Here is a 20,136-nt window from a genome sequence, read left to right as displayed (position 1 = left end):
GAATCCAACGCCGAACAGACCCCAACCAGAGACACCATACATATTGACGCTATCAACTAAGAGGAGGAGGAGAGCAAAAATAAAAGGAGAAGAGAGAAGAGAAGCAGTCAGCGGCGACCAGGAAAGCCGAACGCCGGTGCTCGATGTTTCTTCTTCAAGATCGCTCTTTTTTTTTTTAACCAGGCCTCGTGGTCTGGTGGTAAAGGAACCTCGGCTGAGGTGCCCGCCATCACGACTTCGAGCCCCGGCCACAGCGGATTCTGGACCCCCTACGGAAGGATAGTTGGGAATGTGGCTGCCCAGATACCAGAGTTATCAAAAAAAAATCGCTCTTTTTTTCTTTACGGGGGCGGCTCGATTTTTTTTTTGGTTTGTTTTACAGACCATCTTCTTCTTTACTTTACTTTTTATATCTTTATATATTATAAGAAAAAAATGTTGTAAGAGAGTCTACCTAAGCAAATGAAAAAGACATGGTAGTAGAAGTGATTCACACGAATCGAACTATAATAATACTCTAATTCTAATATTTATTTTGATTCAGTTTGTTAGATGTCTGGTTCATGTTTTTTCCCCCAATAACATACATGTATAACCATTCCCATTAACATAAGTTTGGCCAGTACTATTTTATATTAAAATTAGAACTAGTTGAAATTAAATACCTAATTCTAGTTTTTTAATGTAACAGTTTATTTTAATTTAATAGTTGTTTTTCGTGCACCAGCTGTAGTTTTTTTTTTTCCCTCAGATCGACGAGTCTTTTGTGTTCTTCTCATCTTCTTCTTCTCCTTCACATTTCGCGCATTGATTAAAAGCTAAAGCTTCGCTGCTTCCTTTCTCTCACTTTTCTCGCCGCCGATTCTAAAAGCGTCTCCTCCTTCCTTTGCGTCCATTTCTCCGAGAGATTTATTCAGATTTTCCCCTACACGAGGTACCAAATCTTCTTGTTTTGGTGGATCGGATTTGACTTGGATTGAATCCGAGTTTCGTTGATTTTGACTCATTTGTAGGGATCTAGGTATCGCATATCGAATCTGCATTTGAGATTAGGCGTTTTCTATATGACGAGAAGTAGGATGAATCAATTAGAGATTAGGTTAATCTGGAGTTTCCTTTTTCTATCGTTGAGATTAACATCTCGAGATTGATTCTGTTATGGGTGTAGGGCGGTGTGGCGAATGATGAGATGAGGAATCGATAGATCGAATCTGTATAATAATCAAATAATCTCTGCAATGTCGTCGACCTCTTTGCAAACGATTGGTGCCATAAAGGCTTATCATCATCAAGCTCAGCATTTGGTCAACAACTACCTCTTGGCTGATCCTTTTATTCCTTACACCTCTGTTCTCACCGGCATTTTCCTCTGCAAAGTGGTAAAAAAAAGTTTCCCTCTTTCTTTCTAGATTTTAAAGGGACAAAGCTAGATTTTGATCCTAATCGTTTGATTAATGATTCTTTTTGTAGGTCTATGATCTTTGTCACTTCATCAGCAACTCACATTCCAAGACCTATATCATCCTCACCAAGATTCAACGAATCGAATGGAACAACCGGTTTGTGTTTTGTTGATGGATTGTTGACTCTTTCAGAAAGTCTTGTCTCTGTTCATTTAGGATCTTTGGGTTTTTGTTGATGTTGTTTCGTCGTGTTTTGGGCTGTAGTGGTATCTCAACGGTTCATGCTATCTTTATCTCCGCAATGTCGCTCTACTTTGTCTTCTGGTCCGATCTCTTTTCCGATAGGTGGCACAATGATCTTGTTGTGTTCCGGAGCTCACTTCTTTCCTCTCTCGGTCTAGGGGTAAGCTCTTGTTTAACTGTGACCAAAACCTAATGTTGAGTCTTTGAGAGAAGAATGTTTGAACATGACATATAAATTATATTTGCAGTTATCCATTGGTTACTTCATTGCTGATCTTGGGATGATCTTCTGGAAATATCCTTCTTTGGGTGGACTTGAGTATGTAAGTAACTCTTCTTCCCCAACCACTTTGCTCTATCTACTGATTGATGTTTTACTTTCGGTTTATCTATTTTAAAACCTCTACACCGCCCAACTCCATAAAGATGCTAATGCTAAACCTTGCATTTGATTTCAGATTGTGCATCACTCGCTATCAGGGGTAGCAGTTGCCTACTCCTTGTTCTCCGGGGAAGGACAGTTGTATACATACATGGTCCTCATCTCCGAGATTACAACCCCCGAGATCAACTTGAGATGGTAAGTCCCACTTTTGTTTTCCATGTACATTACAAGATTTTCATCTTAGTAATCTTTCTTCTGACACAACGAGCGGATTATCTTGGGGGTCTTATGAAGGTACCTGGACACAGCTGGTATGAAGAAGTCGATGGCATATGTTGTCAATGGCGTTTTCATCTTCTTGGCGTGGCTGGTACATAAACATTCGACTCATTTTGATGCACAACATTATGGTGTCTACTGATCACTCGTAACATTTTCATGTCAGGTTGCTAGAATTCTACTATTTATATACATGTTTTATCATGTCTATCTGCACTACAACCAGGTAAAAAACTCATGATCTCCTTCTCGGTAATCTCTTCATATATGGGTCGAAAGTTGCATCAAAACCGTCCCCATTGAATTCGACACATGACAATATTATCTAATATCCTAGTTTGTTTATGTGATTGGATTTGCTTTTGTTTTTGGGGGTATAGGTCATGAGGATGCACATCTTTGGATACGCTCTGGTATTTGGGGTACCAGCTGCGCTCGGTGTCATGAACTTGATATGGTTCGGTAAGATTGTGAGAGGAGTAAAGAAAACATTAGCAAAGAGATGTGAATGCTGAGAGATTGGCGAGTCTACCTCACAATGTTTCATCAGATAATCATCTTTACTGCTTCTTTCTTCCCTCTGACATATATGTCTGTCTCTCTAGTGTAAGTAGTTTTTGTCTGATGGAGAAACGAGAAGAAACAAAAACAAAAATGATACTATCCTCTGACGTCTCTGTAAATGATCAAAATTCATGTCAAATTATGTTTTTCATTACAAGATGTAACTCTGTTTTCATTCTAATAGTTTTGTACCTGCCCCCTTAATGTTTAATTGTCTGTCTCATACATCACTTGTTTAATCAGAAAATCGACACAGCCAGTACTAATATGATGAACAGTTTGTTTTCCGGTTAAGTAGAGTAAAAAACTAGAAGAAAATCATTTTGTATAAATATTAAAATGTTTAATTACGTGGCAAGTTTTTCAAAACGAAACAAATTACAGATGAAAGAAGTTTAAAAGGAGTCTTGCCAAAAACTTTTGTAGATTATTAAATATTTTAATGGATGATAATTATAAATTATATTTTTGATGAGATTCAAATTTATTGATATTATTTACAAAGCAGTCCTAACTGATTAGAATCTATGAAGTTTAGTATATGTATTCGCTGTGTTCTATAATAAATGTTACTTGTTTATTTTTTTGTTTCAAAATATATCATTCCAATGTAACTTTGTACATTAAATTCATTTTTACTTTTGAATAACCAATAAACTTTTATTTAAACCATTTTCATTTAATCAATCACACATTAAATGAATATATATTAGTCTATTACATAATTTTTAATCTCCGTAAAAAATATCAAAATGACATTTAATATGAAATAGAGAGAGTATATCCTAATTGCTATTTAAGTGCTAAAGCCACCTTTCGGCCAGGCAGACGTGCATATTTATGCTCAGATTTGTACTTGATAGATAGGATTGTGTTCTTCATAGTCTTCTCAACGAGCCTCCGCATCTGATCTGATCCATGGCTGTCTAGATCTGATGATGGCGCCTTGTATTTATCTCTCTCTCTATATATAGTAGATAGAAACCTGAAACAAAAGCTTTGCTAGAATGGTGTCCAATCTCTTATGTGTCATGTTTTCAAGTAGTTTGGACTTCATTGCCAGTCCGGATTGATATTAGATTCCATAAGCTGTCGCGCTAATCCTCTCAAACTATGTAAGAAAAAGAGCAAGCAAAGAACAAATGATCTCAAGTCTCATCTTTTTCTTCACATAATTCGCATCTCTCTGAACTGCTCCTTATTACCTCATTCGATCACCAGTAGCTAAACTGTATTTTACATCAAGCTAAGTAATAAAAGAGAATAAACCAGACCACTCTACTCTAAACCATTATATTCCTTTTAGATTGAAGTTGATCTCATGTTCTTGAGGCTGAGAAGTTTGTGTGATAGTCTTCGGCCCCATGCTTCCATAACACTATGTCATCTCCCTTCCCATCAGTGGCACATCTATAGCCTGGATACTGTTGTTGAGATCATGAAATGTCCGACTTCTCTTTCCTCTAATACACTACCCTTCCAGAGTTATTGCATCCCTGATCTTGGCGTGTCTAGCAACACCGAGGTATGTTGTACCCACATCTCCAATGATTTCAATCATACGACCATTCTCCAGCCAATCATCAAACCAAAAGTGTTTGCTCTCTCTATCTCTTACCTCAAATCTGAAGAATTGATAAGCAACATCCCTCAACTTAAGCTATATCCTAGATCTTTTAGAATCGTCTCGAACATGCCAAAAAGAGTTGTACCGAAATAGATAATGTTTGACCCAGCTAACCGAAAGAGAAGAAGGCTGAGTAAATAATCACCTTATGAGACTCAAATCAAAGGCCCTAGTAGAATCCCACAACTTCCTCACCCCTAACCCCCCCCCCCCCACCTTCTAAGAAAGATCATCCCATCCTACTTTTGCTTTGTGAGTTTGGGTAGGTAAATCCGACCAAAGAAAAGTAGTACACATAGTTTTGATCGTGTCAAGACACTTTTCTGGTAAGATGAAAGTTGAGTTCCAGAAATTCACAATGATTGAGATAACAAACTTGATCAATTGTAACCTTCCAGAATAAGATAAAGACTTGTTAGACCAGCAGAACATTGTTCCTCTAACTTTGTCAACCAGCAGCCCATAATCATGGCTAGTGAGAATTTTGGTAGTCAGTCGCATACCTAAGTATCGAATGGGGAGAGTTCCAACTACTAAACCCAAAAAGAGGCTGTAGAAAAGAGAGCTGATAGATTATTTCTGATGAATAAATAGATGACTTGGTTGTATTAATATGTAAACATGACATTCATGTGAATCACTGCATGATCTCCAAACCTTCTAATAACGACTCTGGTGTACCATATGTAAAGGCCAATATATCATCTTCAAAGCTTAGATTAGTGAGTTTTACTTCCTTACACTGTGGATGATAAGAAAATTCCCCTTCCTCTACTGCTCCATCTAGTAGCTTTGAGAGCACATTGTTGAGGATACCATAAAAATAAGGTGAGAGTGAACAAACTTGACGAATGCTTCTGGCACTAGTAAAGAAATCTTCCAGACTTCCATTAACAGAGACATAAAATGATGTTGATATATGTAACCTGTTAATTATAAACTTTTACGGAGTATCAATGTTGTATTGTGTTGTTGTGTTTGTTATTATCTATTATTTTTTCCATTGACTATTATTTTTTATTAACAATTTGTCGCATTATAGTTCAAATACATTTTCAGAACTAACAGCCTTACTTTTACACCAGAAAAAAGTGCAGTGTACAAACTTGTAGTGATGTTTTTTTGCCATTTTTCCAAATTATGTATCATTATTAGATGATTTTCTTGATTGTGCTTGATTTAAAATTTACCAATTGACTGAATTTGCCTTCATGTTAGGCTAGCTTTGGCTAGTAGTTAGGGGTAGGGGTTTGGAGTAAAGTTTAGTATTTAAGAATTGTGAATGGATTTGGAGTCTTATGCTATTTCGACAATATGGTATAGAAAAATCTGATGCATATTTATGTGGTAAACAGGTGTGTGGTATTAGTGGCATTACGTGGTGTGATAATTAATAGTGGAGTTTTATCGTTCATCTACTTTTTCTCTCTTTCCCCGGCTACTCGCAAAAGATGAAGGTATAACCGGCTGAAAAAAGGTTAAATGTTAGTTAGTGAATTATGTCAAAATCAATGTTATATACTTAATTTTTATTCTCATTTTGATTATTCGGCAAATTAACCCTTATTATTATAAGTGGCTCCAAAATGATATTAAACGACATACAATAAAGCATATAACAAAAAAATAGACAATACAATACAGAAAATATAAACCGACAATACAATATCAGCTACATATCTTTGGTTATATCCATACACTAGATGATAACCCGCGCCCTGCGCGGGATGAGAAGATTTAAAGAGATTTTTGAATCAATATGTATTAGAAAGTTAATAATCTTAGAAAGAAATATTACATGTTATATAATAAGGGAGATTCAACGAAATTGTGTATGTCTATATAAATTAAGCTTGGATTTAAAAAAAAAAACTTGTGTATTTGTTTTGTTTAATTGAAGTATATTTCGTGGAAATGAATCTATAAGAGTAAGAAAAAACTTATATAAAATAAATTATGAAGTAAAGATAAAAACGATACAAAAGCAATAAAAGCATAAACTAAATTATAAATATAAAATAAAACGAAACATAAGCAAAATAATACTAAAATATGAAAGAAACAAAATATAATATAGGATACTACTTTATGGATGAGGAGATGTAATCATACGGCCTTGTATTTATATATGCAAGACGCGGGCCGAGGGCAATTATAGCTATTTGCAATAATTATTTCCGTAAAATCAATTAAAATTATGTCCAAGGCAAAATATTCACATCCCCTTTATATTCAAAATACTGAATTTTGAAAACTTGCCTTGATCGTTGCTATGCGAATTTATTGGAATAGTATAGAAAACAAACTGAGATTCTAGTTAACTAAATTAAATTCAAAATTAGTCAGTGAAGATCAAAAATATGATTATATGATTCGGTTTCGACGATGAATTTCCATTACCAAATTCGGCCAATATTAATGAGTACATATATAACCGGTATTAGTGTTATATTTAGCTTCATATTTCCTAATTTGAAATATTCATACGGCAATCATGCATTGTCACGCAAGTATTGTGTGGTTGACAATGCCTTTATGATCTTTGAAAATTATATTATGGCAATCAATACCATAATTGCCATATTTCCTGATTTATTGCATTGATAGATGGTTATCGACATTGCCAAAGATCTCGAGTATACATTGAATTATCATTGATTATTTTCATATGTGATATAATATATAGTGTGATATATTCGATACATGAAAATGAGATTCCTTAGTATTTTTTATGTAATATAATATATGGTAACCGATTTTAAAATGATATAAAACATATTAACATAAAATCGAAAAGTAACACAACAAAAGCAACACTCGGTTTTGATATCATCTTCATTAAGATCACATGTAAAGATACATTAAACCGATTTCAAATTATAAATTATAATCTTCATTAAGAAAAATACATTAAACCGATTTCAAGTTATCTCATTTGATATAGTGTGATCTCGAGTATACATTTAAACAACATTCGAGTATAGTAGTCATATGTAATATAATATATGTCAACCGGTTTTAAAATGATACAAAACACATTATCAAATAACCGGTTACTTCCTTCGTCTACATTGAGATTGTACGTTACCAAGATATACTATTAAAACATTATGCTAAGCTATAATTATAAATAATGGCAAAGAATGTAATAAATCTAGTAAAGAGAGAGTTTTTAATTAGAAAGTGTGAGAGTGAATATGGTGTTGCCACATAGAAAATGACATTTTGGTTAATAATACATGAGCATAAGGTTAGTCCTAAAAATTGTTTCTCTTTTAATATAAAAGGATTGACCTAACTTTTATTTTAACTCAATGATGTCGACATACGAATACGCACTTGTCGTGACACTGATACATTAAATTTTTTCATACATATATGCAAATTGTTGAATTCAGTGATCGGCCTATGAGCTGACAACTACAACTAGCCATATAATGGGCTTCACCAGTCATGTTAAATACATGAATTGCAGCAAACTATCTTTCGTTTTCGTTAGGGGGTGTTATTAGATTATATATTTGTAAAGACATTTAGATTTTATAATGATTCTTATGTTTTTCAGTTACAAATTTTCAAAAAAAAAAGTTAAAATTTAGTGTTATTAGTTTTGTTTTTGCACTAAGTAATTAATTTTTTAAAAAAATCTAGTGTTATTAGATTCAATACTTTGATAAATCAGCAAAAGTCTTGTGTTATTAAAAAGTAAAAAGAAGAAGAATAACTGGTTTTGACATTCTTTTAAATCTGTTGTTATTCTTCACAAAATATACTAATCAAAGTGTTGTATGTTGATCATGGATTCTCAAAGTAATTTAATTCTGAGAGTAATGGGTGTAATTTTTTTTGGGTAAGTTTTCCCGGTTGTTGCTTAGGGTAATATGGCAATATTATATAAAAGAGAAGAAGTAGATATTTGAAATAGGATATTTAGCTAGAGAGTAAATTATTATTTGTTTGAAAGCTATACAATGTAATTTCCCTAATAATAAACATGTTTATTGTATATTGTTTATTCAAAAAGTGTTTCTTCTTTGTTTTGGCAAAAAACATGCTTATTTAAATTAAAATTACCGTAAATGAAAAGACAAACGGTGTACAATTATGTAAAATTTTGTTAAAGAATAAAACTAATATAATGTTAATTTAGTATTTAGTAATTAATTACAAGGTAGATAGCACGAAAGCTTCATCAGACATATGTTTTTGCTTAAGAATCAAAGTTGGAATAAAAAGTTTTAGCAAGTTATAGAATCTTGTTTCCAAATTGTTTCTATAAACTTTAAAAAAAACATGTTGGAAGTTTGCGGCTCTCTTTTAAAATACTATGCTTTCATTTTACAACTTGATATCGTAAATAAGTAGAAAATATAAAGTTATTAATTTTTCAATTACTTATTTAATAAATGTAATACACATAAGAAATAAAATTATATGTGAAATATTTGAACTAATTAATAGTAAAATTTATTTGTAAACAATAAAGTTTTAAGAAAGTTTACTTAGATATATATATACACTGTATTAATCATATTTGTGATAGTGGAAATGATTAATCTAATTCCCTTAAAAAATTATTAATTTGATTATTATACATGTAAACTTGAATTATTACTCTTTTTGAAACAGAATTTGATGTCGGTTTATTTGGTATAGATTATTAAGAATGAAGATGAAGGTTTTGATTTTGAATTATATTATTTTGAATATTATTTTCTTTTAAACTAATACATTAGATTATATATATACACACACACACACGCTTTCAATTTTTTTTTGAAAGTCGCTTCGGCAGTTGTATATGATTCCGGTTCTGTGTACGTGCTTCTGCTTCCATATCACATAGACTACAAGTAAATGTGAGACCGAATTAACAGTTGTAACCACATACATAACCTATCATCTAACAATGTCTGTCTTTTTCTATATATCAGTCTCAATAATCCCTTTTAATTCACATATAATCGTAACGCGCAGGTCTGACTTTACAAGAATTGATTACTGGTATACTTTGGTGTAATCGTAACGCGCAGGTCTCTGTCTAAAATGTTACTAGTATTTATTTAATTTTTGATCATTATTTCAATACAGCTCACTTTCTCTGTAGAAAAGCTGCATCTGAAGGGTGTGGGGAAGCAAAAGAGAAGCACTTTTGGCCATAGAGTAGTACAACACTATACACATTACATTGATAATCTTTTAAATTTTGTTTTCTTTCTAATAACATTTTATATGTTATATTATATTGCTTCTTGAAATTGGCCCATTGTGATTTATTTCCCTTTTTTCACTAGCAAATAAAATATTGAACTATCGTGTTCATAAGATGGACCTTACGTGTGTTTTTAGGATCTGCATTTACTCTGTACCTATATGAAGGGAAAACGGTCAATTCATACATCAACAGAGGACCGCGGTCCCGATCAGTACATACACTCCATATTTGTGCTAAAACATATATCAACTCAAGATTTTTTTAAATTTCATACATCAACTAAAACCTTTAGGTTAATTCATACATTGACCGTCTTGCCGTTAGTCAAACTATAACGACGTCTTACGTGGACTTAACGGGTGATTATGTGGATTTATAGGTTTATTACGTGGATTATTATACACAGATTAACCAAAACGACGTCGCATTGGGCTTTAATTAAACGACACCGTTTTGTTTATTCTGAAACAAAAAGACCATCTCCTCGTCTCTGTCGGGAAAGAAAAAAAAAAAAAACAGAGCGTGAAAGAGAGAGAGATAGAGAGATACGAGATTGAGAAGAAGAATTGCAAAGTTAGGTGTGACAAAGACGATTCAGAGGAGGTGAAAGCACAATTAAGAGAGAATTGTTGGAATGAGGTATGTTCGATCCTATTATCTGAGAAAATTATTGGGTTCTGTTTTGATAGCATACAATGTGTTCGCTGAAATGTGTCAATGAATATATTATCATGATTTATTTCTGTGACTGATGCATTGTATAATTTTTGCAGTGGGGATAATGATATCACGTTTATTATATACTACGACGGGAAGTTTGAGAATTTAGAAGGAAGTCTAAGCTATGTTGGTGGGAAAATTCATCATCTTGAAACCGCTCCTCAATGTCTATTTGGTGGGATAATGTCGGCAGATGTTGTTGATATGTATGGGCAGCGAGTTTGGTACAAGTTTCCTTACGAAGACTTATTATCTTTGAAGGTGTTGTTTGATGGCGGTTTAAACTTCCAAAAAATGTGTGATGCTACACAATATGTAAAGACAGTGGAAATCTATCTTGAGCACCAAGACGTTAACAATGAGGCTGAAGAGAGTGAATCAGCTTTGCAAGATGCTCAATCAGAAGCGCATGATGGTGAAACTTCTCCGCATGATGGTGCTGATTCGGGAATAGAAAGGGATGAGGCCCGAGATAATAGTGAACCTGACCCGCGGGATGAGCGTGTAGAAGAAATAGTTTCTGAGTTTGTTGATGAGGAAGAGTACAATGAAGCTCATAGAGATACACCTCCATGCTCGGATGATGAAGAAGGTGACATCGAAAGTGGTTATGAAAGATGGCGAAGAGGAAGTGGAGAGTTGAAAATTATGCAGGTTTTTGAAAGCATAACCGAGTTCAAGGAATCTGTGTTAGAATATGCATTGAAGGGAGGTTGGAATGTTAAATACACAAGATGGGGAGATCAAATTTCTGAGGCAAAGTGTGCTGTAGTGGGTGAGGTTCCTTGTACTTGGAGAATCTACTGTTCTTATGAGAAATCAGTGCAGCAGTACATGGTGAAGTCATTCCAAGAAGAGCATACTTGCACCAAAGACGGGTATTGCAAGTTATTGACTGATCATGTGATTGCTAAGCTTCTGATAAATGAGATCAGACACGATAATGCATTGATGCCAAGGTTCATACAAGAAATCATTGAAGACAGATACAACTTGACGGTGACACATGATATCGCTAGAAAGGCCCGAAAGAGAGCTTTGGAGATGATAAGCGATGAGTTTGATGAACAATATGCAAGGATAAAAGACTACAAATAGATAAACAAAGTCAAATTTTTTACCTCTTCACTGCCATTAGGACAACCATGGAAAAGTCTTCCTCAGTTATTCAAGGTTTTAGATGTAAAAATCACAGCAGCTTCTCCACACTTCCTACAAAAAGCCGGAAACCCTCTTTCCCTTTCAACCCTACGACGACTGAAACTCTGGCTCATCGCTGTTCAGTTATCACTCAATTAAATAGCCTAAATAAACACCCAAACCTTGATTGGAGACAAAATTGATTCTATTTACCTGTACCATACGAGGAATTAGGGTTAGATGAGCTAGACATTAGCGCTTCTTCTTCTCAATCTCGTATCTCTCTATCTCTCTCTCTCACGCTCTGTTTTTTTTTCTTTTCTTTCCCGACAGAGACGAGGAGATGGTCTTTTTGTTTCAGAATAAACAAGACGGTGTCGTTTAATTAAAGCCCAATGCGACGTCGTTTTGGTTAATCTGTGTATAATAATCCACGTAATAAACCTATAAATCCACATAATCACCCGTTAAGTCCACGTAAGACGTTGTTATAGTTTGACTAACGGCAAAACGGTCAATGTATGAATTAACCTAAAGGTTTTGGTTGATGTATGAAATTTAAAAAAATCTTGAGTTGATGTATGTTTTAGCACAGGTATGGAGTGTATGTACTGATCGGGACCGCGGTCCTCTGTTGATGTATGAATTGGCCGTTTTCCCCTTATATGAAGCATGGTTATTCAAGTCCAACTTAGACCTACTGTTTTCCACTTTCCTTAGTACATTCTTGGATATTTAAATCTAATTAAGAGAACTAAAAAATCTAACCTTATCCAAACCCACTTTGCTAGGTCCTTAACTGTGGCTGTGGTTGAGTATATGCATCTGGTTTGTATCCAACTTCTTCATAGTTTCATTTACTATATAGTATATATGGGTTAGTTTCTCAGTTTTATGTTAAAGAGTTTGTGAAAATGTCGGTCTTATTTAGTTTTATACTTAATTGAGATTTTTTTTTTTTTTTTGTAACTTTACTTATTGAGAATTTGAGATCACATAGATAGCATATTGTATCTCGGTTGTGAATTAGCACGCGGCAAAAATTATGTTACATTTTATATCTTCTAGTTAAATCTTGATTATATTCAAAAATACAGGTAACCACTATTCTATAAACAAAAGAAAAAAACTAAAATTTAATATCCTTCAGAACAAACAAATTAGTTATTTTGCAAACTGGATAATCCACTCCAAAAATGACTTGGTTGTCATAAATAAAATTGCCATGCATCTTCCATAAACCTGTTGTTTCAAAACAGTTTTTAACTGCTTTTTATATAGTTTAGAACGTGCAAGCTATTGATAAAAAAACATGTAAGCTACTACTACTACTACACGGCCTAATAAGAATGACAAGATTTTTGTCCCAACTCGTAAGTTTTGATGCATTGAAGAGAGAGAGAGAGACAAGAATAAGAAAAGGAACCAATAATACTCACTAGAATGGCCTCCACACTCTTCCCCGGCCCTTCCTTTGACTGCTCTCTCTGCCCCCTTTGACCACTTTCTATCTCACTTAAATGCTTCCCCACGCGCCTCTGTCCACGCCCCTAATTCCAAAAGCTTACGTACATTGCACCTTCTCTTTTTAATTGCATGATTATGTCCATAATTAGTTATCGACGTCGATCACAAGTTAGCACCTTCTCTTCCGTTTAATTGCATGATTATGTAACTTTTGGGCATTGAGTAGTCATTACATTTATTTCTATATGTTAATGCCCAAAAAATTTGAACGCTAATCTCAACCTGTCCAAATCAAGGATCATTTACAAATCCTTAGTGAATATATGAAACACTTACGTTAATTAACATACTTTAATTTAATGTTGCTTACGTTCATATGGTTTTTAAAACACAATCATATTTCAAAAGACTAACGAAAGATACGGCTATGACTTAATTAAACGAGATTATACTACTAAGCAGTAAGCAGTAAGCACTCTACTTTGGTGTTATTTATCATCATATAGCAACATTAAATATTCATAACCATATGTTATAAATAACGATCTAAACTCATTTCAACTACATATGTGACTCATTCTTGTGATATGAGTCCACATTGTATATTAATCAACAATCACATTTCAATAAATATTGCATGGAATCACAAAATTATTTACTTAAAACAGTGATAGTGAAACCAATTTATGTACTTAGTCACCAGTCTTTTTTGGCTAACCACTTCCTAATCAAATAAACCATAATAATAATTATTATGATGGACCTCCTTGATGCTGATTATTGTGGCTAGAGGTAGAAGAAGCCAAAGCAAACATAGAGCTCGCAAGCTTATTAATGGCTTCCACTAGTCCACTCATGCCTTCTCTGTTCATCTCAACATTCGACTCTTCGATCTTCAGTCTCCTCTCTTTTAAGCTCATCACTTCTTTATGTCTCCGATCTTGTCTCTCCTCACTCTCCCTAAACGCGTTAGCGATCACAGACGCACTTCTTGATAACGCAGCCGCCACTACACTCTCACCTTCCTCCATTTCTGCATTTCCTCCGCCGCCGCCACCGCTTGTACCGGCGGCTGTGGTCGGCATTGTTCTCCTCCGCTTTGCCGGAGATGTGTCTGAATGCTCACTCGTGTCAGAATCTGAGCTACTATCCTTCTTCAAAAATATTTATCCAATATAATCCCAACCAAAATACTTATCATTATTAATAATGTATTGTAATGTATATTCATTCTTTTTACTGAAATAATTAAGTGATTAACTGAGACGTGTAAAATAAAAGACGAAAAACATTAACTTTCTTTATATATTTATACGTCAAATTTAATTGGACTAAGAAGTAACTAAACTTTGAATGTCGACCTTTTCTATATAATTAAAACTTGAATTTAAGAAGAGAGAGAAAGAAGGTACCTACTGTGGGCAGTATTGGCTGAGCATGAAAAGAAGGCTGTGGAGGTGGTGGTAGAAGAAGCGTTCGTGGTTGCAACGGTTGAGACGGTGGAGGTGGTGGCCGTGGAAGAGGTAACAGGACACGAGGTTGAATCATTTGATGTTGTGGAACAAATCCTAAACCTTGTTGTTGTATCACTTTTGGGATGTGTAGTCCACTGCCCGAACCATTTCCACTTCCAGTTTCTGCGGCAGCAGCAGCGACTGCTGCGGTTATGGCGGTTGCGGCGGTCGAAGAAGGGTGCGTTTTACTCTCCACCACATCAAACAACGCTTGGTATGTTTGAGGCAACATGTTACTCGGCAAGTTCCTCTCTTTCCTCTCACTCTTCTCCATCTTCCAATACGACCCCGTTTCCGCAGCAGCTGAAGAGGAAGGCCCGGACGCAAAAGACGATTCTAACCTCCCTCTCTCATACTCTCTAACCTTTTTGTAATCTCTCATGAGATTGTCCCACTTGTCATTGCACTGATTCTGACTCCTCATACATCCTTTCCTCCAACAGTAATCTTCTATCCATTTCCACCGTAACTCCGCCGGTTTATTACCACTACTACTCCGGCTATCTTGTGACTGCTCCGGCGCCTGAAGGCCGATGGACCGCCGCATCCTCCTCTCGTCGTCCATCTTTTTGGCTTCAATGAGGACCATCGTCTCAGTCAGTGTCCAGTTCCCTTTTCTGTACTCTCTCATCAAACCTAACCCCCCACTTTGGTCAGCCATGTGTTTCTTAAAATCTTGAAAAATCAAGAACTAAAGAGAGAAAGATAGATTAGTGTTTAGAGAGATAGAGAGGGGCTTTTGGTAGGTGTTGGAGAAAGGGGGAGAAGAAAGGGACGTCTTGGGTGGAGATAGTTGTAGCGTTGTTATGTGGGTGTTTAAGCTTTGGGGGATACTTATGATTTGATTTTATTTATTTTCATGTGAATGAGAAGACTGGTCAAAATCTTTTGATGTAGTACTAAGTGCGATAAAAGGACAATGCTTGCAAAACTAGGAGCCAAGTGAAAAGAAAAGAAAAGAAAAATAAAAAGATCTAAGTAGCTATCCCTTCACTCATTACTTAAACTGGAATTTTATTTTTGTGTTCTTTTTATAAAAACTTAATATGTTCATTCATTCATCATGCCTCTCTTAATTTCCTTGGGGGACAGAAAATCTTAAGCGAATCTAGCATTTCTAATTACTGTATGTAGTTGACAAAAAAATAATTACTGTATGTACACAATTTCTAATAGATTAGTAAATGGGTCAAAGTTTTATCGAATCTACAGTACTTCCTTTTCGGAATTGATCATAAATGGATCTTCGGTAAAAAATATATTTTGCAAACGTGTAGTTAAAATCCTGCAGTAAATGTTGGGTTTAGTGATATTTAGATTTAGAGTTTGTTGATCTTAAAAGTTTTGAGTGATTTGTTAAATTTGAAAAGAGTTATAGAAAATGTTATATATTGTGAAAATTTATGAAAATAATTAGTATAGTGATTTTAAGAATCTAAGAAAGATAAGTAATATTTTTAAAATCTTGTTTTATAAATTAAATGATTGACAATTAATATAACTTCCAATAACACTAGTTTTAATAGATTTATATAATCATTAAAATTTAAATTTTTAACAACAAAGTATTGTGTACATAATTATAAAGTTATCGAATCAATAACACTATAAGAATCTATGAACCAATAACAATAGATTTTGGAGTTCTAGTGATTATTATAAATCTAACTTATATTAACAATCCGTATAGTTGTGGTATGTTGAATGTACAGCAAGTCAAATGAAAATTAGTAGATAAAAGTTGAGAAGAACTTCTGTCGGAGTTTTTTTCTTGTGGTTAGGTTTCACATCACCGTTGTTACATAAGTTATAAATATTAGAAGATTGCAAGTTATGAAAGGTAAGTGGACTGAACTAACTAAAAAAAAAGGTAAGTAGACTGAACTAGATATATAAATAAGATAAAGATGTCTAGAAACGACAAATGAGAACAATGCGATTTGAGATTTGAAATTAGTTTAGGACCACAAAATATTTCATAAACGGTCGTATACAACAAGGCAAATGCATGAGTGATGTATATCTGTTCTCAAACTTACAAGTAATTGGAAGATTTTGGAGGCATCTTATGTGTATATCAAGTTTCCATTGTTATAAAAGTATGAAAGGGATATGTATGTATACTTTTTCAAACTTCGGAAAGCTATTGCTTTATATGATTGCTTCTCATACTTTCTTTTTTAAAAAGATTGATTTACAAATCTTTGATTCATGTGCGCCAACTATAAGTAAATTAATTACCTTTATATTATGTCTTTTCCTACAACACTTGAGCATCGTGCGACTGTACGTTTATAGATACGTGAATGCTTAATTTCGTATTTACATAGTTGTAATAGAATGGGAGTATGTATGTACAACAACTTCACTACAAAAAGGAAAATAATTTTGTTTAGTTTTTTCTACATGTTTGTAGACGTGCCTCAGTGTAAGACAATTAAGAGCATATTTTTCTAGTTTCGTCTATTTAAACTCAATTAACAAAAATATAGAAGAAATGCTTAAAAGTTTAAAGTTTTATGATAGTTAGAATAAAGAAGACAAGAATACATTATAATTAAACTTATGATTTTCATACTTAAGCAACCAAAATAGTATATAATCATTTTTAATTATCAAAATACAATAAAATATATAAAGATCGGCTGTGTTATACAAAAAATTGCTTGATTTGGCTATTTTATACTTGTTAATGTACATCACATAAAATATTAATTTTCTACTTGTTTTATTTATTTATTTTATTTGAGCTAGTTAAAAGTTTTCAATTTAATAGTTTATTCAATTTTTTTTTTGAAAAATAAAAACTAGTTTGTTTAGTAATTTAGCTTTTATTTTTTTAATTCTACTATATGACCTAACTACGATAACATTTATAACTAAGTGTAGGCATTTTATTTTAATTCGCTTATGGCAGCTCAAATTATTGGCACGGCTGCTATCCGAGTCTTGAAAGAGCTCATGTAACTGGTTCGAACATAAAATAGATATAGTTTTACAGGAAAACATAGTTAATTTATCCTATAACAGTTTCAAATATTTTCGTAACAAATCCTCATTTGATACCTATCTTCTTGAGGTGCGACAATTATCACATGTAAGTGGTTCGAAATACCTATTTCATAACACATAAGTTTCACAATAATTAAGAAGTATTTTTATTACAGAAAAGATTTAGAATAGATAGATTTCTAGTATATGTTGGTTGAAGTTATAGATCGTAGCGATATAATTCTAGAAAGTTGTCAAAAAACAAACAAAAACATATTCTTATAAGAAAGTTTCTTTTTTGAAGTTTGGAGCATCTCACACTCATGGAAAGAATTCAAAAGGGAGGTGCAGTTCCTGGATAACCATCTCTTCAAGTTTTCGAATGAAACTCAAAAGCATATCTCCATTTTTCTAAAGATAACTTTTGATAGACGCATATTATTTATATGTCACAACCAATGTTGTGAAGTACTCTGTCATTTTGTTTGTTGTTAAAGAACACTTTTCATTTTTTATATCTACTGGAAATAGTAAACCTTTTAATAAGAAAAGAAAACCACGTATAGTTATCTCAAAAACTACTTCCTTAGCCAAAAAAAAATATAATAGACAATCCAATATACAGATACTCAGGGCGGCTTAACATTATTATGGGCCTTAGGGCAAAAAAATTTTTTACCTTCTAAGATTTATGTTTAGATAATATTTAAAATATTGTTAAAATTTAATCAGTAATATTTTGTATATTTTGTGATGAAAATAAAAATATATGCATATCAAATATTTTTGGGCCATTTTCAATTTTATTTATTATATTTATAATTTTTTTATATAAAAATATATATTTTTTTAAAAAACTGAGACCTTTAACTATTAATATACTGGGGGACATGGGCTTGGACCCGGGACAGTCGAACCGCTTGTCCCCCTCCTTTGTCCCCCTCCTCAGCCGGCCTTGCAGATACTAACTTATGGAGATTACGTAAATTGCATTGCATGGCGAGGGACATTATTGCATCCCATATGATGAAACATACCGTTCATCATTCTCTGCAAAATAAGACATACGCAATCAAGCTCCCACGTTACAAATCTACGATACAGAGTTCTAAGTCATTCGAAAAGGCTCAAACAATGATTTCATAGGAAATTATGTCATATACATCAGGGCCGGCCCAAGGTTAAAGCAGGTAAAACCCTTGCTTTAGGCGCCAAATTGCATTATATATTTGGAGGACAGCAAAATTTAAAGAGTTGATAGCAGTGCAGTGGTCGGGACAGTAGATATTATGACATGGTGCCCAGGTTTGATCCTTTCCAGTTACAATTTATACAAAATATATTTTTTCAGGTTTTTGGGCTTTAGGCACCAAATCATGTTGGACCAGGCATGTATACATGTATACGAATATACGATATTGATATGAAGAACTTGAAACAAAATACGTTTTTCTCTGAATAATACTATTTTGCTTAACCTAATACGGAGGGCTTACATCATACACTTATAGTGCTTGGACAGAACAATCTAGATACAAACGTAAGGGATAAGAACTACAGCTGTAAAGGTGAGTCATCCCGTTGATATAGCTATCAACGGATCAAATATGTTTGGAGTTGCATCATCATCACCTTTGTACTCATCTTTTGTCCAGCTGCTTTACGAGAGCAAGACGACCGTTGGCTGTCTGATTCAGAGGCCTTTGTCTCTGATATATTATGGTCTTGTGCCTCCGGGTTTGTTGGGCTTACATTCCCCCTCAAATTTGAGGTGGGGGCAACACCAACTCCAACTTTGCTGCAAAGCTCATTGAACTGACGACGAGGGAGATACTTAGTGAACATGTCGGCCAACTGCTGGTCCGCAGTGATGTGGTGTGTTTCGATAAGTCCTAATGCCACTTGCTCCCGAATGTAATGATAGTCGGTGTCGAAATGTTTTGATCTTGAGTGTAGAGCAGGATTGGCGTTCAGATATACCGCTGACAGGTTGTCACAAAACAACATAGTTGACTGAGACTGAGGCAACTGGAAGTCACAGAGTAAGAAAGAAAGCCAAGTTATCTCTTGAGCCGTTGAACACAGGGCTCTGTACTCTGCCTCAGCCGACGATCTAGAGACCATTGGATGTCTTTTTGCTGACCAGGAGATAACGTTAGGTCTAAGAAACGTGCAAGAGACTGTAGTTGATCTTCTTGTTTCCTTACAACCCGCCCAATCACTATCACAGAAACCTGACAACACTAGACCTTCATCTTTCTTGATGTGAAGACCATACTCAGAGGTACCTTTAATGTATCCAAACAACGATCAATTTTCTTGCCAATAGGATCAGATGGTCTCTTGTTAGTCCAGGTGAACTTAGGGCCAGAATAAGGTAGGTCGAAGAGACCCAAGTCGCCTAAACATTCTCCAAACAAGCGCATGCTCCGAGAAGTACGGATGCTAGCCGGGTTTGAGGTTTCAGTATGATGAAGAGTTTCGTTGAAATCTCCACACACTCCAAGGCTTAGAAGATAGTCCAAAGGAAGCATTATTATCTCTTAAAGAAAGCCATAATTATTCCCGCAAGTCTTGAACATTAGCTG

General features: G+C 34.2%; 2 protein-coding genes across 3 annotated transcripts; one reads left to right on the top strand and one right to left on the bottom strand.

The window, feature by feature from the left end:
- The first annotated feature begins 630 nt into the window (after positions 1-630).
- Positions 631-3,031, top strand: LOC106426508 (TLC domain-containing protein 4-B). The gene is made up of 9 exons (XM_013867219.3): positions 631-934; positions 1,169-1,379; positions 1,471-1,559; positions 1,668-1,806; positions 1,895-1,969; positions 2,105-2,226; positions 2,326-2,401; positions 2,477-2,536; positions 2,691-3,031. Exons 2-9 carry the CDS (start codon positions 1,239-1,241, stop codon positions 2,823-2,825), a joined length of 837 nt encoding a protein of 278 aa, XP_013722673.1. The 5' UTR covers positions 631-934; positions 1,169-1,238; the 3' UTR covers positions 2,826-3,031.
- Positions 3,032-13,646: 10,615 nt separating this feature from the next.
- Positions 13,647-15,738, bottom strand: LOC106426504. 2 transcript variants are annotated; one of them, XM_013867214.3, is made up of 2 exons: positions 14,460-15,738; positions 13,647-14,197 (listed from the first exon to the last, which is right to left on the bottom strand). In XM_013867214.3, the coding sequence occupies exons 1-2, from the start codon at positions 15,216-15,218 to the stop codon at positions 13,796-13,798; spliced, it is 1,161 nt and encodes a 386-aa protein (XP_013722668.1). In that variant the 5' UTR covers positions 15,219-15,738; the 3' UTR covers positions 13,647-13,795. The 2 variants fall into 2 exon arrangements, with proteins under 2 accessions (XP_013722668.1, XP_013722669.1); XM_013867215.3 differs by having other exon boundaries at positions 13,647-14,157; positions 14,456-15,737.
- Positions 15,739-20,136: the final 4,398 nt, after the last annotated feature.

The sequence above is a fragment of the Brassica napus genome, chromosome C7 (assembly GCF_020379485.1).
Source record: "Brassica napus cultivar Da-Ae chromosome C7, Da-Ae, whole genome shotgun sequence".
NCBI classification, from domain to species: Eukaryota; Viridiplantae; Streptophyta; class Magnoliopsida; order Brassicales; family Brassicaceae; genus Brassica; species Brassica napus.
The sequence above is the reverse complement of the archived record's forward strand: the minus strand, read 5'-3'. Positions and strand labels throughout refer to the sequence as shown.